Below are 27,882 nucleotides of genomic sequence, written 5' to 3' on the forward strand. Positions count from 1 at the left end.
TATCCATCTTAAATTATCAAAGTTAGAGACTAACTTTTATTAGTTGTTGATCTTTTTTGTCTGTTTTTATTTGGTGCATCGTTACTTCCAGAAGTTTCGTTAGGTTCATTACGTATCGGCCGACTTTTTCATCTTTCTTTAATTCCTCTTTGTTCATGACGCACACTGTAGAAGACCTTTAAAAAGGCGCCTATTTAGGGGATTACGAGCAGCCCCTGAACGCAGCACAGCTCCAGCAGCAGCTCAGTGTGAGGCTCATCAGTCCGAGGCGCCGTGGCTGGGCTGCCAGGAGCGCTTTGTTTCCCCTCACTGTGGAGGATTCTGCCTCAATTTTGACCTGTTATCGGTAGATTTAGAGGTTTATATCGCAGACTGGTATTTCTTTACGGTTTGGAGACGCGACAGCTTCAAAAATGAGCACCCTAACGGCGTGTAAGGATCCATTCGGTGAGTTAAAGCTAAAAGTGTGTTCATGGACTGTGAAGTTACCTGCAGGATGTGTCCTCAGAAACTCGGTAAAGTGTTTGATTTTTATCTTATCCTGCATTATCATTGTAAACGGTGCAATATGACATCCTACACATATGTCCTCATTCTGCATAGCTGCTTTTTGTTACATATGAATAACAATTTAATTAAAATTATTAGCATTTCAAATATTTAATACCATCATAAACAGCATTATAGGTCTATCAGAGCATTTCCTGCGGGTTGAAACTCAATTTAGCCCAAATTCTGGGGAAGAACTTCAAATCTTTCCGAGGAAACTCTGAAACCATGACAAAGGAGTTTCCATATTTGACTGTTCCTGAGACAAAAAAAGGGAAAGCCCATGACCCTTTGTCCAAATTATTATGAACTTATTTTCAAACAACTCCGGAGAAAACATATCTCAAAGAGTAATCAGGAGAAAACATATCTCAAAGAGTAATCAGGGGAAAATATATCTCAAAGAATAATCTTGACATTATAAAAACTATAATAAGACACAATTGTTATCATGTTCAAAAAAATCACTTTAAATGTGATTTTGTGATGTCACCTCATATTTATACTTGAGTATTTATAAAACTGCATGAAGGCGTGACTCCAACGACATTTCCTATCCTCCATACAGGGGCACTTCACTTTCACTGCCCACATGTACTGCAACTGAGCTCATGGGACTATTGGCTTTTTTTTTTTTTCTGATTTATCAGTAATTTATTTGCATATGGTTTTGTAACAAGCTGCCCACAGCATTTCCCCTGTGGGCAACTTTTAGTGGGTAGAGGACACCTGGGTAAATTACGTTCCAAGGGCCACATCCAGCCCTCTGGGGGTCCCTCTCTGGCCCATGTGAGGTCAGTCAAATAAATCATACAGCATTTTACTTTGGGAATCGTTTTACAAGGAGCAGACTTAGATGTAAGGTCTGCTGGAATTTTTGTTACTTGTGAGTAAACACAACATTAAAACTGGGCTCCTCCCCCTTGGATCAGTGCCAGCAGCACCGCACACCCACTGCCCCTGACTATGACTACATGAACACACTCACTAGCCCAGCAACCACCTGTAGCATCTCGTCCCTGCATGAGAGAGACTTGAGAGCCGTGCACCTGACTTGGCATGTTAACACAAGCTAATCACAGGTATCAGAAACATACTTGGTTAGCAGAAAGGCAACTCACATCGCTCTTTGTCCCGAGCTGCTCTCCAAGTGCCTGAAAGGGAGTGAAAGTTGAGTCAAGCCCCACCTTCATTTGGAAAAAGCTTTTCTGTTCAACATTTTGTTTCACTCATGTTGTGTTTTTTTTCTCTGTGCTATGTCCAGTATCTTAGCTGCGCCAATTAACTTCCACTCAAGACCATCAACACGCAAAGTCACTTGCACACTGGGCGCGCTGTGATTGGCTGATGTCACCACGCCCAGAAATGTCTCAAACAACCATAACATCAGCATAAAGGCAGAGGAGAGGGTTGAGGCAGACGCTGACACACATATGCATAGAGGCCCCAAGGAGACGATTGAGCAGGATTATTTCTGTATAAGTTGACATTCTGTTTTTAAGGAAAATCCTGCGGACTCTAACTTAAAGTTCATGTTATTGTTGGTGTGGCCCTCTGACACAACTCAGGTTTCTCATGAGGCCCCTTGTAAAAATTGATTGCCCACCCCTGGTGTAGAGACTGTAACATATTCATGTCTGGATGCCTTTTCAAAGACAGCTTTACCGTTCCTCCTCTCCTGAGCTCTTTGGAAAAGGCTGAATTCTGTTTGGAATAGAGCCCAACCGATATGGGATTTTTGGGGCCAATGCCAATACCGATACTGGGGCAAAAAAAAAAAGCCGATATCCAATAAATCGGCCGATATCCTATATATCAACCGGTATCCGATATATCAGCTGATATCCGATATATCGGATGAGTTATATAATAAATTCATTGATATACACAGGATATATACTGTATATAATCACAAATCATTATAATACCCATATGATTCAAGACAGAGACAGAACACTATTAAATTAAAAGAAGGAACTTTAATTATAAAACTGTCAACATAAGAACTGTAGTGTAAACCAATGATAAATAAGAACAAGCTGTAAACACAATAATAAATAAAGAATTCAAACTGTAAACACCTTTGATATATAAGTCAAACTTTAAACACAGTAAGTATAAAAAAATATTAAAAATGTAAACACACAATGAGCAACTTGAACGACATTAAAACGCCAAATTATAGTCTTACATTAGATAATGGTGGATAATTAACAGTAGCATTTAGCTCTGTTTATCTCACAAAAAAGCAACTAACATAATGTTAAAACGCCGATCTATAGTCTTACATTAGATAATGGTGGACGAAGGGGGCAGGCACTGGGGCAGTGTGCAGCTCAACACACAGACACACAGGAACAGGAGCGACAGAATCTCCGTGCAGCAAAAATTTTTTATAATCGGCTACATTTTGGCCGATGTTGATTAATTGGTGACAGGCATAATCGGCCCGACCGATTAATCTGTCGGGCTCCAGTTTGGAAGTCTCGGCAGGATTCTTCACATTATCAGTATTTTATTGATAATTGTTGGGCTACAGCACGTGGAGCTTAGGATGGTCCCAGTCACACACAGATGTCTGGTCACCCTGCTCAGACATTGTTCTCTTCTCTTTTTAGTTTGATTTTTTCCTTGAAGTTATATTTTCAGGGTTTAATTAGGCCTTTACCAGGAGAGGACCGGACAGTGGATAGAGCCAGAAACAAAGCAAGAGTGGGCAGTGACCCCAGACTGTTTAGTTTATGGATGACGTTTCATTTGTTTGTCACTGACACAGGGTTTTGAAGTTTGGAGTCATATTGGAAATGCTGAACTAAACCCATCTCCACTTAATGGGGGCTGGCAGGCTGGACTATTGAGGGCTAACCTCATGGGGTGCAAAACCTAACACCTAGCCCATATCAAGGTCCTGGAAACTTTCCTCAGAGAGTTTGGTCCATATCAACATGATAGCATCACACAGTTGCTGCAGATTTGTCGGGTGAACATCCATGATGAGAATCTCCCGTTCCACCACATCCCAAAGGTGCTCTATTGGATTGAGATCTGGGGACTGTGGAGGACATTTGAGTACAGGGAACTCATCGTCATGTTGAAGAAACCAGTCTGAGATGATTCCAGCTTTATGAGATGGAGCGTTATCCTGCTGGAAGTAGCCATCAGAAGATGGGTACACTGTGCTCATAAAGGGATGGACATGGTCAGCAACAATACTCAGGTAGGCTGTGGACTTTAAACCATGCTCAGTTGGTACTAAGGGGCCCAAAGTGAGCCAAGAAAATATCCCCCACACCATTACACCAGAAGCAGCCTGAACCGTTGATACAAGGCAGGATGGATCCATGCTTTCATGTTGTTGACGCCAAATTCTGACCCCTCCATCTGAATGTGGAGCAGAAATCCAGACTCATCAGACCAGACAACGTTTTTTTCCAAATTTCTATTGTCCAGTTTTGGTGTTGCTGTGTGAATTGTAGCCTCAGTTTCCTGTTCTTAGCTGACAGGAGGGTCACCCGGTGTGGTCTTCTGCTGCTGTAGCCCATCTGCCTCAAGGTTGGACGTGTTGTGTGTTCAGAGATGCTCTTCTGCAGACCTCGGTTGTAACCAGTGGTTATTTGAGTTACTGTTGCCTTTCTATCAGCTCCAACCAGTCTGTCCATTCTCCTCTGACCTCTGGCATCAACAAGGCATTTTGACCCACAGAACTGCTGCTCACTGTTTTCTCTTTTTGGGACCATTCTCTGTAAACCCTAGAGATGGTTGTGGGTTAAAATCTCAGTAGATCAGCAGTTTTCTGAAATACTCAGACCAGCCCATCTGGCATCAACAACCATGCCACATTCAAAGTCACTTAAATCACCTTTCTTCTCCATTCCGATGCTCGGTTTGAACTGCAGCAGATCATGTCTACATGCCTAAATGCATTGAGTTGCTGCTATGTGATTGGCTGATTTGAAATTTGCATTAACGAGCAGTTTGACAGATGTGCCTAATAAAGTGGCTGGTGGGTGTGTATTTCCATTGGTTTTTTTTTGTTTGTTTGTTTTTTTTTACCAGTCCCTGGTTGTAATGTTTAACCAAGCCTCCATAATATCATAAGTATATTTTAAACAACTGAACAGTGCACAAGTATTAGTTTCCAGTAAAACAAGTGCAGCAGCATGCGATACACAGACATCCGCTGCACAAAAAACAATGTAAAAGCTGTATAAACCAAACTTATCCTTTAAGGAACTTCTAAGAAAAGTTATAAACGAATAGATTAAGTGCAAACTTTGCACAGTTACTGAATGGGTCCCTCACTCTCTGGTCATGTTGCGCAATCGATAAATAGTAAAGAGGGTATACTGAATAGTAATTTTCCTTGAAATGCCCATCTCTTGCCCAAAGTCCCTGTAAAGTACGAACAGAATAAATAAAAAAATAAAATGTTCCTCACTAAAAAACAGCTTTCTACAGCTTGTTGAAAGAAAGCTTAAGTAACAGAAAGTGTGGCCTCTGACAGGCAAACAGCCAATCATGCTTCAGGATGTCAAGATGGCCAATCAAATTTTTTATCTTTTCCTTTCTTATAAGTTCAAGGCAAAGCTTGGCACACTTTTGCATCATGGGTCGTGTGGTGAGTTGGTGGATAGGTTTGCATGATATGAGTGTTTACCAGGAGCCTTGCGGTCTGTTGCAGGTGCAGCTCTTTGTGGTTACTTCCATAGAAAGTTACTCAGTCAGCATTTCCAAGGTGGCGAATACGTCTGCTGTTGTCAGGTTTCTTTACCAGCATGTGACATCTCTAAGACTTCATCCATGTTTTATGGATTCTGGGATTGTACTCTGTTTACGCCCCGCCTACAGCAGCAGCATGTTTGGATTTAATCTGCTGTAACATCTCACGCATGACAAGATATTCTGCTCTTACTCATTACGTGTATGCGTCACATTTCAACACCTTTCTGTATTGTTTCCTTTACCAGCTTTGCTCCTCTGGCTGCAGGTGATAAACCACTATCTCTCCCACACACACACACACACACACACACACACACACACACACACACACACACACACAAAGAGTGATGAGGATGTATTTAGTCACCCTGCAGGCTAATGGCTGTTTGTCTAAAAGCCTACATGATCTGAGTACACACCGTGGTTCCCTTCATTAATCACTAAACTGTAATTTAGCAGATCTCAGGAGCATTCCTAAACTCGACCAGGATGTGGAGTTTTTGCTCAGTTTAAAGTGTTTTCCTGCAAAGTTTACCCACAGATTTGTGATGCACACAATGAATAATTCTTTTATTTAGAGACTCTGTGAAAAGTTTCTCAGAGCAGAACATGCTGCTGGATTAATTTTAAGAAGGTAAAAGTGAGATTATTGGCACAGTTGGCCACATCACAACAATACCTCCTTAAATAAGGTAGTTCAGTTCAGGTTTTTAGCCTTTCAGTCTGCATGTTTCAACAAAAAAAGTATGCAGACCATAGCAACAAAGGAAACAATGGAAGAGTATTAGGGCCACCTATGAGACAAATAAAATTGGAGGGGGCAGAATTTTTTTTTCATCATGCACTTCAAGAAAAAAGTCAAAATGTTAAGAAAAAAAGTTGACATGCCGATAATAAAGTCAGAATATAATAGCGACAATAAAGTTGAAATAGGATATTGAGAATAAAGTCGAAATGTCAAGAATAAAGTCGAAATGTCGAGAAAAAGTCGAAATGTCAAGAAAAAAGTCGAAATATTGAGAAAAAAGTCGAAATATTGAGAAAAAAGTCGACATGCCGATAATAAAGTTGGAATATAATAGCGACAATAAAGTTGAAATAGGATGTTGAGAATAAAGTCAAAGTGTTGAGAATAAAGTTGAAATGTCCAGAATAAAGTTGAAATAGAATGTCCAGAATAAAGTCGAAATGTCAAATAAAGTTGGCATATATTGGCGAGAATAAAGTAGAAATAGAATGTCGAGAATAAAGTTGGCATATAATAGGGACAATAAAGTTTAAATAGGATGTCGAGAATAAAGTCGAAATATCGAGAATAAAGTTGGCTTATAATGGCGAGAATAAAGTCGAAATAGGATGTCGAGAATGAAGTTGAAATAGAATGTCCAGAATAAAGTCGAAATGTCAAGAATAAAGTCAGAATTAGCTTCAGATGCTCAAGTGTTTGCTACTTGAATTATGTTGGGTTGAACAACAAGATTAATAATATGATAATGAATGATACAGTCCTCACTCAGTTGCAAAACTTCAGGAACTTACTCTTTACTTAACACTCCATGTTACAGCGTGCATCTCTGTCTTTCTCCTCACTGGATTTATCGAGAACTGGGATAGAACAAAGGAGACATCGACTTTTTTCTTGACATTGTATGCTGATTTTTTTTTTTCTCGACATTGTATGTAGACTTTATTCTTAACATTTTGACTTTTTTTTCGACATCCTATTTCAACTTTATTCTCGACATTATATTCCGACTTTGTTCTTAACATGTGGACTTTTTTTCTCAACATTTCGACTTTTTTCTCGACATCCTATTTCAACTTTATTCTCGACATGTGGACTTTTTTCTCAACATGTCCACTTTTTTCTCAACATTTTGACTTTTTTCTCGACATTTCGACTTTTTTCTTTATTCTTCTCACGGGTGTCCCTAATACTCTTCCGTAGGAAACAGAGCAACACACTGACACAGCTGGTTGATGTGTGTGTGTTTTTGCACCTGTGATAGAGTAACTGTGGATTTAATCAGTCTGTTGAGTAAGATTTGTCACTAAAGGTCTGCTGGATGAGTAAGATGTATCACTGATAAACAGAAAGGAAAAAGCCCTCCTGCTTTGAGTCAGGAGCTTCTGTGTCAGCCCACATGACCTTCAGCACAGAGGGTAGAAACACACTTTGACGAAGACACCTGTCCATTTTTCAGGTCTTTTTGCTCAAATTACCTCATACTTCTGGATAATACACTCTTTGGCTACTTTATCAGGTACAACTGCTCCATAGCGCTTATTTCTGCTCAGCCAATCACAGCGTAAATCTGTCTCTGATATAACTCACTGCTTTATCCTGATCTCTGGCCCTGTTTACACAACAACATGTCATCTGAAAACACTAAAACGCAGTTAAAAAAATCTTCGTTTACACAGTAACGCTGAGGGACTGAATATGCTGTAGTAAGCCTACCAGGCCTCTAGTCTGCGCTATAACTGTCTTGTCCAGAAGCAGCTTTTGGTAGCTGTCCACCGAAGTAGAGTTGAGCCGATCATCTGGTGTATTGGTGAATACTAAGAGCAGAAGTGGAGCAACAGATGCTCATTTTGTTGAAAGACAGTCAGCAGATTCAGCAACACAAGAACAACACGGTAGTTCCCGACGATTGTAACAACAGTACTGTTGAGCTCGCATGGCGCGGAATGTGACATCAGCGTTTCCACTGAAAACGCCGGCTTACTGTCGGCAGCGTTTCAGAAAAATCCCACTCTGGAGGCCGTTTTCAAAAGTTTTTTTTAGGTCGGCTAAAACGCTGTTTACGTGTAAATGTGAGGCTGATATGGAACAAAACATTTCCATTTCACCCAAAAACCGATGTTGTGTAAATGGCCCCTTAGTGTCCACTCAGAAGCAGAACCACCAAGGCAAAAATGAGGGATGAGTCACATGGTCATGACAATTTTTTTGTTTACACATACATTTAAATAATATTGTGTATCCAACTGTTTTTTATGAGATATTATCTTAAAAAGCCAATGGATCCTTACCCCTGTTTTCAATTTTAAAAAAATACAGTCAAATGAAAGTTGGCGGCATTTTTCAAACACAGCAGGACCAGACTTCCTCTGTGCTACATTATTAATATGAAGATAGGGATGGGTACCGAATTAGGTACTTTTACAGGTACTGACCGAATTCTTTCAAAAGTACCAGGTACCAATTCATGTAAAATCAAAAAGGTACCATGTTTAGGTACCTTAATGCATCCTTGTGACTGTGAGGGAGTGGAAGAGTAGGTGATTTTCCATGCTGGACATGAACACAGCATTGCAAGATTATATATTGAAGAATAAATTTGTTGAATTGAATTTTTTTTATATTTCATTATTAAAGAAATTGATATTTTTTACCACATAACCACAAAAAAGTACCGAAACTTGGTACCGATTGCCAGGAACCGGGCATTGGTACCGTATCGTTTCAAATGTGAAAGGTACCCATCCCTAATCCTAAATGCTTTGAGACAGACTTCAGCACATTAAAGTTTTCAGATGTTTGACGAATGTTTTCATGTGACTGTTTAGGAAGAGACAACCATGTTTGAGCCCTAGCATACCAGTCTAATCCTGTACAGATCACTACACACATACACACACTTACCACCCACCCACAACTCTGCCCCACATGTGGCAGGGAGTCTGTGGAGGTGGATGTACGTAGTCCCACTCAGTCTAGACTGCACTGTGGTCTGGGTCGAGTATTGACACGCCATTCACCCCATTTCATGTGTGGAAAAACTCACCATCAAGCAATCTGCCCACTTAACAGGCTGCTCAGAGAGCATGCTCAGAGAGTGTGCTCCGTCCCTGTGGAGACACAGGTGGTCAAAGTGCAGAGAAGGTGGGTTCACCTGCGTGGAATTATGGCCCTAAGCAATGCATTATGATGTGGTTTATATTTCATCTCTTGAACTTTATCCAGAGCAGGCAGCGACATGCCTCTGCATTCCCAGAGAGGGAGAAACAATGCTCCACTGATCTGCAGCTCGACTTACACATGATAATTGGGCGACTTTCTGTAAGTCCTCATTCTCTGTGCACCGTATGAAGAGGGGAATACCACCTACGGGTGACAGGTCACTGACTGATGTCTGCCTTCATTCAGATATATGTTACACAATGTACTAATTTTACTATAAACTAAATTTACTGGTGAACCATGTTACACGATTTTCACTGTAGAAATGCCAAAAAGAGTTCAGCTGGAGAGGGTCAACAATTGTTTTGTCACTTTTCATTTCAATGTTGGTTCTGCTCTTAGGTCTTGATCTTTGCTTGGTGTCATTGTTAAAACAATCACTGATGAATTAACTTTCTTCTTTATCTATTGGGGCTGTAATCTAGACAACTAAAAGATGGAGAATGGAGTTGGAAAAATAAAGAGACCACAGAGAATGAGGCCCTGTTTACACAATAAGTGTCATCTGAAAATGCAGTAGAAAAAAATTTGCGTTTATACAGAAATGGTGAGGTACTGAAAATGCTGTAGTAAACATGTAGGTGGCGCTATAACTGTCTCGTCCAGAAGCAGCTTTTGGTAGATCTCCACAGAAGTAGAGTTGGGCCGATCGTCTGGTGAATTGGTGAATACTAAGAGCAGAAGTGGAGCAACAGATGCTCATTTTGTATGAAGACATTTAGCAGATTGAGCAGCACAAGAACAACACAGTAGTTCACAATGATTGTAACATTGTACAACAACTGTTAGCAGCATTTCCACTGAAAACACCGGCTTACTGTTTACACGGCAACAGTGTCAGTAGTGTTTCAGGAAAATTCCACTCTGGAGGCCGTTTTCAAAAGTTTCTTTTAGGTCGGCTGAAACACCATTTCCATTTAAACAAGGGGCCAAAACGCTACAGTACTTTTGTGTTTCACCCTAAAACCGTTGCGTAACGGCCCCGGAATGAAAGCTTCAATTATCAGTCTGTTAAAGAAAATACTGATAAGTTAATTCATTATTTACATTTTAACCATTAAATACTTCTTGTTTTTTTAAGGACATGAATTAACCTGATCCAAATTTTAAGACCAATTGAAAAATTGCAAGACTTAATATTTTGCACTGTTGGGTCTTAAAAAGGTTATTGGTAGAGTTTCAGGATGCAAAAAGAAGAAATGGAATTAAGACAAAAAAAATTGAGAAAGCAATTTACTTCTGACAAAAATTTAAGTGCAACAGGCTGTTCATCAGCTGATCACAAATTTAAAATCACAGTCTTTAGATGCTGAAATCTGTGCAAGATTAGAAATAAAAGTTCCAAAAAAAAACTTGGTAATGAGGAGGGACACTGGTCTTGTTGATCACATCAAAAATTTCTGGGCATGCCTGATGGGAGTGTTTCCAGGAGGTTAGTGTGAATGTTGCTCCAAGTAGTGAAGATGTCTTCGTGGAGGATCATCCACTGTCTGGACATGATGTCCATCTCTGTAAAAGTCCCACTCCATCCATCCCCAAATGTTGTCAGGGTTATTTAGAGCAAGAGAAAAAACCCAGTCATTCCCACACAGACCAGGGCCCTCAGTCATGAAGGAGGCCCCCTGCAACATCTCCACAGAGCCAGCCGCCGTTTGACGCCCCTGACCAACCTGAAGCTCCATTGATCCATTGAAGGAAAAAGCCCCAGATCATGATGGCGCCCCCTCCACTGTGCTGCTGTGAAAACATCTCCAGTGGGATCTCCTCGTCATGTCAGTAACGTTGAAGCCATCAGGACGTCAAGGTTCAGGTTTTTCTCCTCAGAGAATCAAACTTTCTTCACCTGTCAGTGTCCCATGTTTGCTGCTCTCTGAAAAAGTCCAAACGGCGAGTTTGTGGCGTTGAAGGAGACGGGGCCTCTGAAGAAGAGTTTTGATTTTAAAGCTCCTCTCTCTCAGATGGCGTCTGATGGTTATTGGGCTGCAGTCGGCTCCAGCAACGGCCTACAGACAATAAGATCTACCAGCTTGGTGCCAGTGAAAGTTTCTTGGATCCTTGGTTCCTTAACCCTCAGAATCTTTGAACAATTCAAAATGGCGATCTTACTGTGTCCAACCTTAGCAGAGATGGCATGTTGTGAGAGGCCTCTCTCAGGCAGCTCAACAACCCAACCACAAGCTTTTTAGCCTTTTCCACCAGGAGGTCATGACAGAGTGAATCAACATTTTAGAGCAGATTTTGGTTTGATCAAACGATGAACAGACCGTTTCAGTTTAATTGTTTTTGATAAATTTCTCACTTGATTTTTTTCACACTCCCATTTCTTCTGTTTTCACTCTGAAACTCTTCTAAGAACCTTTTTAAGATCTGAGAGTGCAAAAAATATGACCACTATTTAAACTGGTTTCTGTTTTGAGGATGCTTTCTGTCTCTCTGTGGCCCTTTTTAGTGTCGTCAAACAAAAGGTTAAGCTGGTAAGAACATGGGTTAGACAGATGCAGCAGGTTGGAACAAACATTACAAAACTTGACTGGTATTTCAGTGACCCCACAGTAAACAAAACAAAGCATAACTAATCAGAAGCTGGGTCGGGGGGTATTCCACCTGGAAATTTTGGTAATCTTACCCTGAAGTCCCTGGTTTTAGAATCACACTAGCTTTAGAAAACAACCTGTGAAAAAACAGCGTCCAAGCGTCTACCTTGAGTGTGATGTGATTGATGACGGTTGTGAAGTTGTTAGTGGCTGCGCCTTTAAACCACACACATGAAAGGGTAAATGAAATATTAATGCTGCAGTTGTAACTACCCAAAGAGACAAGAAGAGCTGACAAACCTCGAGTAACACAGGAAAAGCATATGACATGTCACAGGAAACCGTCTCTTTAGATGGTACTTCAACCGGTCCATGGATTTAAGTTGTAAACATGCAGTCAGTTGTCTCTCAGAGCTCTCCTGTTCTGACGTAAATGGTCTTGTCTGTTTGACACTGCTCCTGAAACGTCATTAACCCTTGTGTTCGTTGCATTTCCTCTTGTCCTGCGCATTATTTCCAAGAATTGTTGTGTGGGCTGTTGAAAAGTCTCTTTGGTGTTGGGGATTTACCTCTTCATTTCCCCTCAGATGGATCAATCTGTCTCTGTGACTGTCTGTCACCTTGTATGGTCTCTGGCGTGTTGAGTAGAAAATCTATGAATCCTATGGTTGGAAATCACCATCAGTGCAGGAAAGTTGAAGGAAGTGAGACATCGCTCTGCAGTCAGCAGACTTTGGTTATACCAAGGTCAAAACAAGTGTAACAGTTTTTGTTGGGTTTGTGTCTCAGTCTGTCTGAAGCTCCAGACAGGATGTTCATGAACAATCTGTCTGGAATACTTCTCTTTAGATTTAATTAACCCAGTCATTTCTGTTTTTACACTTTGCTTCTTAGGGATGTTGAAGATGATAACATGCAGTGTTTTTTACTAGACTTTTGGGGGGGATTGTGCTTTTTTCATGCTTTATTCTGCCCCTCTGGTGCCCTTGTAGTAACTTAACAAAATTTACAGCTTAAAAATAACTCTATTTTTCTCTCTCTGGTGTTTTAGAAAAGTCTTATTTCAGCCTCTGTCTGAAACGCTTCCTTCCAGCTGCTGCCGCTTTAAGGCCCCCCTTCCCCACAGACCCCCTTACTTCTGATTGGCCTACTCTCTGGAGGCCTGTCAGGAGGGCATAGCTATGGGCAAACCTTGTGTTTGAGCCCTGCCCCTCCATGTCATTGATCAGTTAGGAGATCCTCGTGCAATGACCTTGTGCCATTTTTAAAACAGACCGCTTTGATCAGTTTACAGACAGATTCAGGTGATGCTATAACAAATGAACTAGGGGTGCACCGATCACGATTTTTTGGCCGATCAAATCTTTAAAATGCCTAACCTGCCAATACCGATTTGGGCCAATACCAATTTTTATTTTTTATTTTTCATAACTGACAGCTTATACCTTCAATGTTCCAATCTTATTTTATTGAAAATCATTGAACAATACCTGTGAAACAATAATATCTTTATGTTTTAACTTTAACAACCAATAAAGTGTCCTGAGTTTTAGGTCTCAGAGCAAAAAGCAACAATGGCTGGCTGTCAGACCTTCCTGGAGGAATATAAGATCAGTTTCATATGTAAGGATGGGCCAATCACCAATCTTCCAAAATAAAGGAAATCTGCACTGATTGACCGGTGCGTGTCTACTTGTTTTTCAATCTAACAGACTAGATAGCTTTATACTATTCATCTAATTTACACAACAGAATGTCATTTGTGCATCACAGCGTTCGCTGTTTCGCGCACGGTGAAGTACAGGTCCAAGGGGTTCACATACACACAAACGTGTGCGCATTTACACACACAAACAAGCTCATTCTGTGTATGGCAGGCAAGGGACGTGGACCCACGTCTCGCTGTTAAATCATCCGCTGAGACGGGAGACTCCTGCATGTTTCCTCCATGTGCAACTGTGTAGTGTTTTGGTTTCCACTGAGTCACGTGACTGAACGTGTCATGTCCGGGCAGTCCGCTGATTGGCTTCTGAGGCAAGCATTCACCGAATGAGGACTTTGAAGCACCTCTCCTTTGCCATCTATGCACCGTCTGTTTATTTTTTTTAGACAGTGATTCTTGATGACGTAAAATTGCACATCGTGAAAGCAACTTTTGTATATACCGCCCACCCCTAGTCAAGACCTGTTAATGTTTTTGGAAAGTGTTGTAAGTCAATGTTTGTTATGATTTGGCACTTAATAGAGATTGATTGATTGAGAAAGATCCTAGTTTTGCACTTTATTCTGTGAAGATGATCACTATAATGTTTTATAAAAGCTTTGATCTTGGGGCATCAGTTTTTAGTTTTCCTCAGCAGTTAGACCATTGATCCTAGAACTGGGTGTCACAAAACACCGATTGGGGGGTTGCAGAATGCCTTTAAGAAACAAAAATTATTCACAAACCTATATTTCATTTATTGTTGTCCAAGTATAAAGAAAAATCTAGAATTTTATGTAATACAGGAAATGTTTGATCTGTTTGCCACATTTCTTCTTCTTCAAAACAAAAGTCAGAAAGTGTATAGAAAGTGCAAAAAGGTCCATAAGAAAACAGATCATGACAGCTTGTCCATCATTGTCCAGTTCAGCCAGCCTCCACCTCCACAGGGTCCAGGACTGAGCTCCTTCAGCAGTCTGTTCAGTCTCTGTCTCCTGGATCCTGTCTGCTCACAGCAGGTGAAGCTCTTCCAACATGGCGTTGGTGTCTGATGTTAGCTCTGTTAGCCATGTCTGTGAATAGCATGATGCTACTCTGCCCTCTGGTATTCTCTCTGTTGCTGGGTTAGCACAGCTAGCTTTTCAATCTTATTGGAGATAGATCTTACGTTTCCAATAACGATGGATGGAAGGACAGGTCGATGTCGTCACTTCTTAGCTCGCACCTGAGAACCAGCACATCATCCTCACCTCCTTCTCATCACCTTATGGGAAAACATCAGGGCTTGCACCAGTTAGCATTGACATGCTACAGGCTGCTAACAGCTGATTTCACATGTAAACAATGCAGCCATGGTTACATGTAGGATCTCTAGACAAACACAGGAGAAAAAGTAGTAAAAATATCACTGAAGACGAAACCAGTTTGGTGTCCATGACCAATAAATGAAACATACAAAGTAATGATCCACTCCAAATGCAAAAATAATGAAAAAAGAGATGAAAAAATACAAGAAACAGAAAAGGAAGAGAGAGCTGCTGTAACAGGCAGCCACAACAGGGCAGTGCCAATTGAGCAACATAAAGTATTTCAGCCTTTTAGTGTTTGTTTTGGTCTGTTTTTCTGATTTCTCTTTTAGTGAAACACACAGCAGAGGTCGCTGGTAGCTTTTTTCGGGTCATGGTCTGAAAAGTTTGAGAACTCCTTGGTTAGATCACGCTCTCCATATCCAGAGGCTTTAGATCTCAAAGCACCTTGCTGCAGCCCATTCATAGAATAGAATAGAATAGAACTGAAGGGAATATTTCTTTATTGTCCACCAAAGTGGACACTAAAATAGAAAAAATCTCATACATAAAAAAGCATGTGACAAAATATGAGAATAAAACAAGATCTAGTGAAATATTCCCAGTTACCTCCATCCACTGTTTTCTTACCAAATGCATGAAAAAACAAATCTTTATGAATATTTCTGAGGATGCCCTGCAGGAGTACATTACAGCCATTACAGCTGATCTCACTGTTGCAGGCTGAAGAGATCCTCCTGGGCAACTTTAAAACATTTCTCTAATTTAGATTCAGCATAATGACATAAAACAGGACTGATGTAGAAATAAGAAGGTTACCCTTTAGACGAGGAATTTCTAATCTTACAGCCTACAGCTTGGCAGTTGGTAGGCCAACACAAATGTGACAATGGGGCTGTTGTGCTTCTGGATGATGCGCCTTTTAAACGACGATGTGAAAAAGCATTTCACCACGTCATGGTCTGGAAAACAGGCTGGTGATACTTACTCTGACCTACATGCATGGCTGCTTTCTCTTTCTCAGGTTGATAACTGTGAGTAGGAAATGTCTCACTTTCACAGGATCTTAATCCTTATTCTGGTCACCGATGCAAGTGAAAGTGTGGAGTAAAACCTGAGAAAGGCCACAGCAGGACTCAGTTTAAAGCTTTTTGGATACAATGACTTTACAGTGACGCAGTCTAAGAGGCAGAGCCCTGTGCATGAAGTCACTGCAGCTCGAAAGCTGCCTTTGTGCTGCTCCCCCAAGTCGTGTGGTGTCGCCCAGATCAGACAGACGGAGCATCTTCCTGCCTACAGTTCTTTAAATAACACAAAGCATCATTACTGTCAGACTCTGCCTACACTCTGTGTCCAAACTACGTCATGACCACAAAGCAGAAAATTCTGTCGGCAGAAGGATGTGACTTTTCTGTGTCTCCCTGCTGCTGAAACTTTGTCCCCGCAGTGTGCAGAGAGAGGAGGACGTGAGCAGAAGTGACGGCACATTGTGCGAGTGTTGAAAACCTCTTTGTTTTTGTGTAACAGACAGAAGCAGCTCTGAACCTGTGGAGGACACGGACACCACCAGCTTCGTGGCAGAGTTTGTAAGCATCTTTTCTTCACGCTCTCCTCTGATTATGTGTTTGTTTAACCCTCTCATTGTCTTGACTTGTCTTCCATCCAGTTTGCTTTGTGCTGATTTCTCATTGTTGTTCCTTAGAAAGCAGAGCCTTACTGTAATCTGCTGAGAAATGTACCATAACTGAACACGCCGAGCTATGATTGCCGGAGGGCTCATTCACCAACAGGTTGCAGCAGGCTTTTCCCTGTCTGTACACACAAGAGGCTCTTACAGCTACAGACTTCATCTTAATGTTTTCTGACTCTCAGGAACACAGTGAAAGTCAAACCTTATCTCATTTATCTTTACTCGTTTCATTTCCTGTTTTATCTTCTGTTTTTCAGTCTTTGGAGGCCAATTATCCCGTGCAGGTGACAGATCCTCATGGTAAATATTATTACTTTAATGCCTTAATGCTTTTTTTTTTTTCGAGTAAACATGAACATAATATTACTAATTCTATATCTGCAGAGTGTTTTCTGACAGCAGCTCTCTTTAAAATAGCTTGACAGTTGACAGTTTTGTTGGCTTTTTAGTTCATTACAGAGGCATCTATTAATTTTATTAAATCATTTCACAATGGCTTCAACAAATGACTGAACAAAAGACAGCTTTCCATTCATTCAGTGGTCCCAGCAGGATTATATGTGTGATTATGTTTTTGTGGTTTAATGTTTTGGGCAACAGTTCACTCACTGTATCAGTGCAGAGGTTTAGTGCAGAGAGTATTCACAGCAGTTACCACCAAACAGAGGGCAACATAGGTAATAAGGCCGACAATGCAAAGTAGCATTAACAAGAAATTAAAATGTCTCATACCTCACCCTCAGTTTGACTTCCAGCAGTGAGGTAGTGATGGTAAACTTGCAAAACTGAAAGCTTCATGTAGCAGTGTTTGTTACTTTCTGTTGCTTTCTTGGTCAAAGAGGCTAGCAAAGGCATGTCTTTCAAGTGGGAGTATTGTGCTTTTTTCAATTTATTCTGTCCCTCTGGTGCCACTGTAGTAACTTTACATTAGTAACAGCTTAAAAATATCTCAATTTTTCTCTTACCGGTGATGGAAAACTCTTATCTCAGCCGCAGCCTGAAACACTTTGTTTTAGCTGCTGTCTCTTTAAGAACCCTCACTCTACAAACCCTCCTCCCTCTGTTTGGCCATCTCTCTGGAGTCCTGCAGGGGCAGAGCTTGGGGAAGCATGGGAAGACCTTAAGGACATGGACTGTAAAAAAAAAAAAAAAAAAAAAAATGGACGTCATCTTGCTCAGCTCAAAGTGAGGTTGCCACAAAAACTGATCCCCCTGGTGGCTGGCTGCAGTATATGTCAAAAAAATCCATTCCCCCACTCATTCCAGATGGGCTGTGGTCAAACTTAAAAAAAATAATACACCTCGTAGAAATGTTTCTCACGTTAGATTGTTGTGGTGATTTGAAGATATTATTTGGCTGCCTTGTATTCAAGAGCTTTTTTTTCTGAAACGTTTTGTTTTCATTAGTTATAAGAGGTTAAAAACAGGGGTTTACGTCACGTTTAATGATGATTGACAGCTGCTGTTCTTGTGTATTTTTTCGGGGGATGAAAAATATTTTGGGTAGAGTCAAGAAGTGATTAGACGCTTGAAAGAAAAAAAATATTATTTTTGTCACCCAGCCCCACTCAGATTCTCCCAGAATCCCTCACAGTCTTTACTGTGCAGACTCTGGTTGCATAACTGCTGCCAATGACGGCGCCTGTGATGGCTTCAAAACCGTACAATGGTAGATGGCAAAGCCACGCTGTTCACTCTGTATACAGTCAATGGCCGTGAACCAGATTCAGCCATTATTTCATTTTTTAGAACACTACGTTTTGATCAGTTTTCAGACAGATTAAGGGATTTCTACAACATATGAGTACATAGAGGTTTGAAAATTATGAACATTCAGCATTGTCACTTTATTCCCATGTTTGAAATATGAGAAATGTACGATACCCGCTCTTTAAAGTTACCTGCAGCTCTGCCAGCAGACGTAAGCATCTTTAAAAAGAACGACATGACATGTTTAAGCTCTGGGTGGTGGAGCTCTGAGCAGCTGAAGATCATTGTATTGTGCTTCCAAAAGCCTGAAAAGTATTGTTTGCTTACTTAGTTGCTGCTTATGAAGCAAAGACTATAACCAGAGGATCATGAGCAGCCTGCTTCTCCGCTGTGTGGTAAAACGTTAAGGAATACTTTTTTCTGAGTAGATAAAACTGTCATTAAATGGAAATACTGGTGTTTGCCAGTGTTCCACTTCTTATTCTTCTCCTCTGTTCATTGTTTAACATAAAAACACAGAGATGAGTAACTGGATGTGTTGACTAGCCTGACATAAACCTGCCCCTGATTCATTCTGTGATTGACCTCCAGCAGACGCTGTTACTCTCCACTTGAGCTCGATGCCTTCTGGATACCTGCGCCCCTCTTCAGACAGGATCAGACAGGTCAGTATCTTAGAGTTTGATGTTTTGTTTAAAGATATTTGACATTTTTCCATCTGTTTCTGAAGAGAAGTAAACAGAGCTGGCCTACATTTGTGCCAAGAGACAGAGTTTCACTCCTTTCCTCAGACTTTAAAACTCACCCACTCGTCACCCAGTTTCCTTTTTCTGACACTCCTACTTTAATATTTCTGAATCGGAAACCACAGGCTGTTCCATCTGCAGGATGCAAGCTCAATGAACTTTCACACAAATGCACCTTGAAAAATATGGTGGGCAGGAACATGAAACACAAGTGCCAACGGCACAGAAGACTTCCTGTGTGGTTTACGTAAAATTGGATGACGTTCAGAGTGAACTGTGGTTTAGTGCATGGTGTAGGAATCAAAAACACAACAAACTACCACATCGTGTAAGATTTAAAGTAGCAGATCAGAGCAGCAGTGACACCAGTGGATGGAATCTTTCCATGAGGATTAGTTGGTAAAGTCAGGCATGAAGAGATCAATCTGTTCTGCTTCAGACAAACTTTAAAGAGGTAGAGAGGTATTCTGCTTTTTTTAATTTTAATTTGTATTTTATTTTATTCTAAACACTTTGTTTTAGCTGCTGTCCCTTAAAGGGATAGTTCAGTTTTTTTTAAGTGGGGTTACATGAGCTCTATGTGACCACTAAGGACATTAGATACAGTGGAAAGTTGTCTCCTCTCCCTCAGTAAGACACAAACTGTAATCGATGGTGACAAGGAAATAGACGCTAACAGGGAAAGACCGTACCAAATTCAAAGGCTATTTTCTCTGCCTACAAGAACTACAATCAAAAAGTAATACCACAGTTTAAGAGTGCGCTACATAAAATATTTTTTAAGTGCATTAAGTCTTCAGAAATATAAACATTTATCTGGACCTAACTAACTGGTCATGTGTCCTTCTGCGCAGCGCTAGTGCGCTCCGTCCCCCCTCCACCTTTCAGCTGTAGGGAATGTAAACAAGCTATGCTTCGGACACTGGTTGTAGCCTCGTGTAAGTTTGATCAAGTATCGTAATTCTTTTGTTTGTACTCTAAGGATTGTGAGGCAGCGTAGGAAATTCAAAATGAGTGACTATGACAGCGATGAAGAAGTTTCATTCACTTTGGAACCAAAAGGATACCTGCATGAACCGGAGCACACAGAAGAAGAGCTGCTACAGATGGAGACTGAAAGGAATACAGAGGAAACATCCACAGACACTGGACATCGAGACAGGATCGGAAATACTCAGTGGTGTAAATGTCTGAGCTGTGACTCAATGAGCAGGTGGTGGTTCCCCCCCCAACGTCATCAAATCAATGATGTCGTGGGGGAATGTCATCGCTGATTGGCTGCCGCGGCGAGCCTTCACCCAAATTCTCGTCAAAAGTTTTAAATTTTCAACTCGAGCAAATTTCGCATCTGCCGCCCAAATGCGCAAACGCTCCTAACGCGCTCACGCCCCAAACGCGCCACGCCAAACGCCCCAAACGCGCCGTCCAGGGCAAATTGGCGTCTAAACGCGTCTTTGCATTGACTTTGTATGTAATTTCACCGCAAATTTGCATTTGGTGTGGCCGTACCATAAGACTCCTTGCTCCACTAACCCCCTTTCCCCTGATTGGCCACTCGTAGCAACACCCACACTTTAAGACTCACTGAAATATTGAAAAGGTTCTGAGCTATTCAGACACGTGAGATTACAAACCATCAAACTTTTCAAACCTTCTTCATTCAGAGTGTTACTTTCACCAAAACCAGGAAAATTCCCCACAACTGTGTAGGCAGAGTTGACAGTGTTTGTATGATGTGACCTGATGCAATCTTTGTGCCTAAAACCAAAATCACCAGCATGCTTCACACAGCAATTCACTTCAGAATGTGGACAGTGGGACCTGGGTTTGACAGCAGACATTAACAGAAGGACCCAGAGCATAATCATCTGTTATGTCCTTTAAAGAGAGAGCATTTAAAGAGGGGGTATTCTGTGTTCCTTTGTTTTAAACATGGATACAAAGTTACTATGCTGGATGTTTGTACTTACTGCACAGATTTTAAGACCTCTACATATTCATATGTTGTTGAAATCCCCAAATCTGTCTTTAAACTGATCAAAACACTCCACTCTTTAAAAAAAAAAAAAAAAAAAAACATCAGAACTTCACAAGACCGACTGAAGTGATGAGGTCATCATCATAAGGATCTTCTAACTTGTTTATGTCTTGTTGAAGTAGTGGGCCTCAAACATCAAGGTCTGCATATAGCTCCTCCTCCCCAAACAGGCCTCTAGGAGGCTGACCAATTAGAGGAGAGGGGGTTTGTGGAGTGGGGCGTCTTAAAGAGACAGCAGCTAAAACAAAGACTTTCCGACTAAGGCTGAAATAAGGGTTTTATAAAACAACAGTGTAAGAAATTTAGAGATTTTATTGAGCTGTGAGTTTAAACAGTACTACAGAGACACCAGAAGAACATCTTAAAGACTAAGACACAGTTATAGAAAACTTGACAAGTACTTTAAGTGTCATTTTTGTCTTTTAATACCGTAGTCTTAAGTCTAATAAGATCATTTTATACTAAGAATAAGTCTGAAAAACTTTCTTAGATTTCAGTTTTTGCACACGCTCAGACAGAAAAGAGGGAAGAGACTCCAAGATGCAAGTCAGTGAGCTGGCACCATGTTGGAGGTCATATTTCACTTTGAAATGTTGCACAATTCATCCTGATTTTCATGACAGCGGTTTATTAATCTCATAAATATATCACCGTCTGCAAACAATCCACCTTCACTATCATTACGTATCCTGACACAAACCTGGAGCTGAAGGCACATTAAGATAATTGAACACTGCCTCCTGTAAAACGTTCGATCCTCCTTTGGCAGAGATGCACCCTGTGAGTTCTTTCTAATTGAAGCTGTGAACACGCAGGATGTGGTTTTGCCTCACTGAACCGAGAGATGCAGCTGTGCTAATAACAGAGCAGAGTGCACTTACATCACCCTCAGCCAGTCAGCTTTCTCTGTTAAAACAGTTTTTTAGAGATGAACTTAAATAAAAACAAAAAGTTAGCTGGAGGAACCACAAGAAGAATGGAGCCCAGTGCAGCCTTTTTCTGTCTTTACTGATAAAATGAGTTCATCCCTCCAGGTGGCAGGGTGGGGGGTGTCTTCATCTCTGTTCGTCCTTGATGTGTCGTCGTGTGCATTACTGCTTTTGTTGAGACATGTTAGATTTGTGCGCATCGAGGTCATGAGGAAAATAACTTGAGAAGAGGCACACCTGCAGCATATGAATTATAAATAAACCAAGATACAGAGGTGTGAAATCTATGAACAGCGGAAGAAGTGAAAGAGAAGAATTACTATCAGAGAGTCATGTACAGGTCTTCCAGTCTTACATGAATAACTGTGAGGAGTACAAGTTTTCCTTCTTTCTGATACTTTTGAAAGTTTTAAAAGCTTAAGATTCAAAACTGCAGTGATTATATATCAATGCATGTATTTTAAATCCAGACACATCAGAGCTAACCTAATCATTTTTTTGTCCTACTCACAGTCACCAAGAAAACAAGTCATACATTACCTGTTCAAATAAACAAAAAATACAGTGCGCAAAATGGAAAAACTAAGTTAGTTTAAAAACTAGTCTGAAAGAATTTATTCTGTTTGTGATAATGTTGATTCCAACCCACAGTCAGCAGTTATTCTGCAGTGGTCTGTTCAAACTTGAGAGTCTATCAATAAAATGAAGAGTGAGGTTACGTTAGCTCTGATTGGTAGATGACTGGCAGGACATAACCAGGATTCACTAATGTTACACATCACAGACACGTCTTAGAACACCAGGCTGTGAGTAAAACTGAATATTGCTAGCTCCTAAACAGTGCTACCCACTTACTTTGATTGGTGTTAGGGTTTTTAACAATAGCGCTAGCCACGTAGCTGTTAATACATATGTTACCTCATCGCTTTGCACCTATAAAAGTTGTCATAAACAAAGAAATTAATTTTTCAAAACCAACACACGCCTTAGTAAAGGTGTTGTCCTCACAACAGAGTGGAGCAAGTGGTCATGGGAAGCAGAGTCTTTATGGCTAGCGCTATCGCTCAAGTCCTTACAGCTCCTTGAGGCTTGACTGACCTGGCAAGTCCAAAAAAAGTCTGATTTCAATAAACTGAGAGTCAAAAATAAAGCCTTAATTGCTTTTAAGAAGTGAACATACATCTGTGAGTGGACTATATAAGAAAAAAATGACTTAAGATTTCTTGTATTTATTAGCGTTAGATGGTAGACGTCTCAGACTCAGTGTAACAGTCACTCAAAAGAGAGAAGCAGCTGCCCCTGGTGTCTCTTTAATACGATCATTTTTTAATGAAATCTGAACATCAGATTTACAGATGTGATGTCGAATACTGTGGTGATTAACAGTTTGTGCTTTTTCTGTGTTGAAGCCTGTTGAAGACGAGGAATGCACCTGCACCACTTCCATTTCACCAGGTATGTCTGCTCTTCAAACAGGACACAACAGACCTGTTTAGTAAACTCGAATGTCCATAGAAAAGGGGGCATACTAAAAAACACATATACATCCAATATCTCCTAGAGCAGCTCTGAGGAGTATGATTTTAGTTCAGGAAGGCAGGTTGATTATTGCCACTTGAGCCCATGTGTCAGGAAATGATCACAAGAGGAAGAGGAAAAGGGCAAAATAATACTGAGCTGAGTAAAACAGGCTCCTTAAACAAAAAAGCTCAGGAAATGAGAGACAAAATTAAGGGACACTCATAATTTGAAAATAAGGTCGGCTAAAGACCACAAAAACTGAACTTAGACTAGATATTGGCCACATTCACCTAATAAGGCCAAAAAAAATGTATTTTTTTTCATTAGAGACAATAAATGACACACAAGTAAGGAGCATCATTTTGCCTTTTAATGACCTGAAAAAAGACATAACAAATAACAAAAAAAGACACTTGCTTAGATTTTAGTTTGTAAAGTTTATCAGAAAAAGCTGGGGTTGAAATCAGGCCCAGAAATGATGACTACTTCTGGAAGCAGCCTGAAATGTCTGACACCGAAGAAGATACAGAAAAAGACAGAACGAAGAATTTTTAAAAGCTTTCCCTTTTGCATTTGTTTTTTCAAAATACCCGGTTACATGTGTACAAGGCCTGAATCTGCGTGATTTGGCTCCCTTATTTATTCATCAATTTTGAAATTTTCTTTTCTTTTTATTTATTATATATTTTTAATTTTATTAATTGATTTATTATTTATTGAGTGTTTTATTACAGTTACATTATCCCATACAGAATATGAATTATGTATGATCACTTCACAAAAAATAAACAAACAAAATAAAAAATAACCTTTATGCCTTTTTCACACTTTTTCCACAAAATAACTGAAACCCTGTAACTGAAAAAGGGGTAGGCTGAAGCCGAGGCCTATTTTTGCCTGTCGGATACAATCCGTAAAACAACCCAGAATATCAGTAATGGAAATAAGGAAAAACATCATGACAAGATTTATTCTTCTCAGCATTCTTCATATTCATTTGACATTCAGTCATCTTCATTGTAACCCTTTATTATTTTACTTTTCTTTCTTTTTTTTTTAAATAAAACAGTGGTTTACACAATTTCAAGTGGACACTAAGTGTGTTCCATAATTTAACTCCCAAAAAGAAACACATCTATGTTTTACATTTGTTCTTTACCTATTTCAAAGACAACAAACCCCCTTTAATTGAATATTTTTTCTGTTGATTTAAAAAGAAAATTGAACACAGTTGGGAGGACTTTTATCCTTTGCCTGAAACAGTATTTCCATTGTTTTTAAGTTTACAATATCTAAGAATTTTGAAGTGCGAGACTCTGTAAATAATTCATTTGTAGTTTCATAACAGGAGGCTTTATTTATTATTCAAATATTTCTTTTCTGGAGTTTGATTATATTTACTCAGACTTCTTAGAGCTATAACACTTTGTTTATCAGAATTGTTACCCTGGGAACTGGGACAGATCTGTGACATGACTGAATCATTCTCCACGAGTTCCTTTGAAGTGGTCGAGATATGGCCAAATGTGGGAATGTGACCAGTCACCTTAGACACGTGTGACTGTGTGAGCTGTGTTATATCAGGAACCAGGGCTGTTAACAGGTTTAAAAATGTTGGTATGAGAGGTGGGGAAAAAGAGGAAGAGTTAAGTCACACTGATGCCATTTCCCAGTGACACCAGGCTCAGGGTGGGAAGCTACAGTGTTTCCATCACATCTCAAGAACAAAGGAACAAGTTTTTACCACTTGAGCAAACCAAATGGTTCAGGTAAATACAGGTGGTCTGAACTTCAACGTCACAGATCCAGCTGTTGTTTCTTGCTTCTGAATCTTGTTGGGGTATCCTGGAGAAAAGATCAGCTCTTTTATCACCGCTAAGATTTGTAACCTCTTTAGCTCATTTCACACACTGCTATAGAAATGTTTGCTTCATGAACAGTGGGTCTTCCCCTTCAGACCACAGTGCATACACACACACACACACACATACAGACACCCAGTGCTGGATGACTCAGGGGTTTCTAAACAAAAGTCATAGAAGGAGCTCATTCATAGATAGAGGCTTAGAGATCTGTCATGTTTGATGTTAAGTCTTATTTTTCTTCTCCATCTCTGATCCCAGACTTCCCCAAAGAGCTCCAGATGCTGAGCAGCCCGTGTGAAAAGTGCTGCTGCCCCGCGCCGCCGCCGAAGATCAGCGACCTCATGAACGACAAAGACCTCCTGGACTTACTGCGGCTCAAACTGGATCCAAACCACTGCACCGTCAAAAACTGGAAGAACTTTGCGAGCCGCTGGGGGATGAGCTACGATGAACTGACCCTGCTGGAGCACCGGACGCAGGGCTCTTTGTCCCACAGCCCCACTCAGGAGTTCCTGCTGCGCTACAACCAGAAGACAGTCACTGAGCTGACCGAACTTTGTCGTATTTATCAGCGTATCGACGTGCTGCGGCTGCTGCAGAGCTGGATAGAGAAGGTTTGGCCGTCACGCTGGCAACAGACCAACTAAGAGTTTGACTGGTTTAATATTTATCCTGTTTTCTTTTGATTTCTGTCAGGGTGTTACATGTTTGGGTTTTTTCTTCTGTTTTACCATGAGTGACTTAAGCTGATCTTCACGAAATGATGTTTAGGTACAAAACGTCAGCATCACTGAGAGGTTCAGGTAACATGGGATTTTACAGTTTAGTGCCTACATGACTTACTACTGATGAACAGAGGGGCTGATTGGACATTTAAAGCTAACAGTTGGACTCTGTGGAGACAGGCCCTTACTGTAACTTCTTTAATAGATGTTGAAAATGTGAAAAACTCCACAAAGTCCAACGGGTTTAACAGTTTCTTTCTTATCATGTGTGGAGTGCTCCTAGCAACAGACTCCACTCACCAAAAACAAGACGTCCTGCTCTCTAAACCAGAAATCAAACGCAATCAGACTTAATGAACAAAGTGGAGGACAGGATGGTTGTTTGGCCAAAGTTTTCCACCTGACCCAGGTATAAATATTCCAACAACTGATGGAAACATTGCTCTTACAATTCACGCACACATTCACAGTTACTGGTGTTTGTGTCTTTACCTGGGTTTTTGGTACAGGACTTCAGTTTGTAGTTTTCAGGGGGATGTCTCAACAATTTTTGACTTGATTGTGAAAAAAAAAATTGTGGTTGTAATTTTAAGAAACTTAACCGTCCTGTCTTCTATAGCTAAATAATGCCTGTGACTAATCAGGCAATTCTAACCCTGTTAAACCAAACATATAATATTGCATACATAAGATTTAAAGACCTCCATTTCATCAACATGAAAGTTTCCTTTTTCAAGTGGCTGCTCTGGTGAAATCAGAGTCCTTGTAAATTTCAAGAAGTTGCTGTAAGATATCATCTAAATTGTTACTCATTTTTTTAAGTAAGTTTTTTTCTGCATTTAAAGAACAAACATGAACTAAAAGCTTAACCAAAAAAGTTGCCAAAATTGCCCAATTTATCAAGTGTGACACAAAAATATATCATAAACAAAAATGATATAAAAATATTGTTTTGGCAGATTTTGTTGAAAGGGTTAATAATTTTCCCAGTTACATAAAATTATACTTTTCTGGCTGTTTTTTAATGTGTCAGACTGTACAGGGTTAACATGATTGGACAAAAGCAGGGAAACATTGTTATTTCTACGGCTCCTCTCTCCTTACAACCTCCATGACAGTTACATGCAAATGCTTTATTATGTGAATTAGGTAATGACTCCATTTAGAGACTTTTAGCACCATTTAGTGACTGTGAGGTGTTTGAAAGTGATCATGAAAAAGTCTCCCTTCTAGATATATGCCTGATCATAATCCACACTTTAAAATGAGAATATCAGCATCAATATTGCTGATTACAAGTTATTATAAATTGCTACTTCTTAGCTTCCAGTTTGGGTCGTCCAGGATCGGATTAATTACAGCACATCTAGGTCTCTATGACAAGTTTAGTAAGGTTTAGTAGTGAGGAGGTGTTTTTCTCTGCTGTAAATTATTTCTGTGATTAATTTTGTAGTGATGGTGGACACTGGAGGCAAACTGTCAGACAGAAAAAGGAGAGAAGAGCAGAAGAAAGATAAACAGGAGAGTGATACAGCCTGAGCTAAAGGCTAATTAGCCTTTAGCTCAGGCTGTATCATTCTATAACACAGGAGCTAAACTGTTTATGATAATGTTCATTCCAACCCACAGTCAGCAGTTATTCTGCAGTGGTCTGTTCAAACTTGAGAGTCTATCAATAAAATGAAGAGTGAGGTTATCTTAGCTCTGATTGGTAGATGACTGCAGGACATAAGCAGGATTCACTAACGTTACACATTACAGACACGTCTTAGAGCACCAGGCTGCCAGCTGGGCTAAATGTGAACAGCTAATAAACTACTTACAAACTGACAGTGTTTACTTGTTGTCACGTTAGCCTACAGATACATCAGAGCACC

The 27,882-nt window shown here is 40.3% G+C and overlaps 1 protein-coding gene across 2 annotated transcripts; it reads left to right on the plus strand.

Moving 5' to 3' along the window:
- The first annotated feature begins 223 nt into the window (after positions 1-223).
- On the plus strand, positions 224-27,414 carry edaradd (EDAR-associated death domain). 2 transcript variants are annotated; one of them, XM_074675126.1, is made up of 6 exons: positions 224-447; positions 16,309-16,367; positions 16,729-16,771; positions 18,773-18,846; positions 23,304-23,349; positions 25,539-27,414. In XM_074675126.1, the coding sequence occupies exons 1-6, from the start codon at positions 414-416 to the stop codon at positions 25,925-25,927; spliced, it is 645 nt and encodes a 214-aa protein (XP_074531227.1). In that variant the 5' UTR covers positions 224-413; the 3' UTR covers positions 25,928-27,414. The 2 variants fall into 2 exon arrangements, with proteins under 2 accessions (XP_074531227.1, XP_074531228.1); XM_074675127.1 differs by having other exon boundaries at positions 18,776-18,846.
- The last annotated feature ends 468 nt before the right edge of the window (positions 27,415-27,882 follow it).

The sequence above is a fragment of the Halichoeres trimaculatus genome, unplaced genomic scaffold (genome assembly GCF_033239565.1).
Source record: "Halichoeres trimaculatus isolate MK-OKI-2021-1 unplaced genomic scaffold, fHalTri1.1 fHalTri1_scaffold_8, whole genome shotgun sequence".
NCBI lineage: Eukaryota > Metazoa > Chordata > Actinopteri > Labriformes > Labridae > Halichoeres > Halichoeres trimaculatus.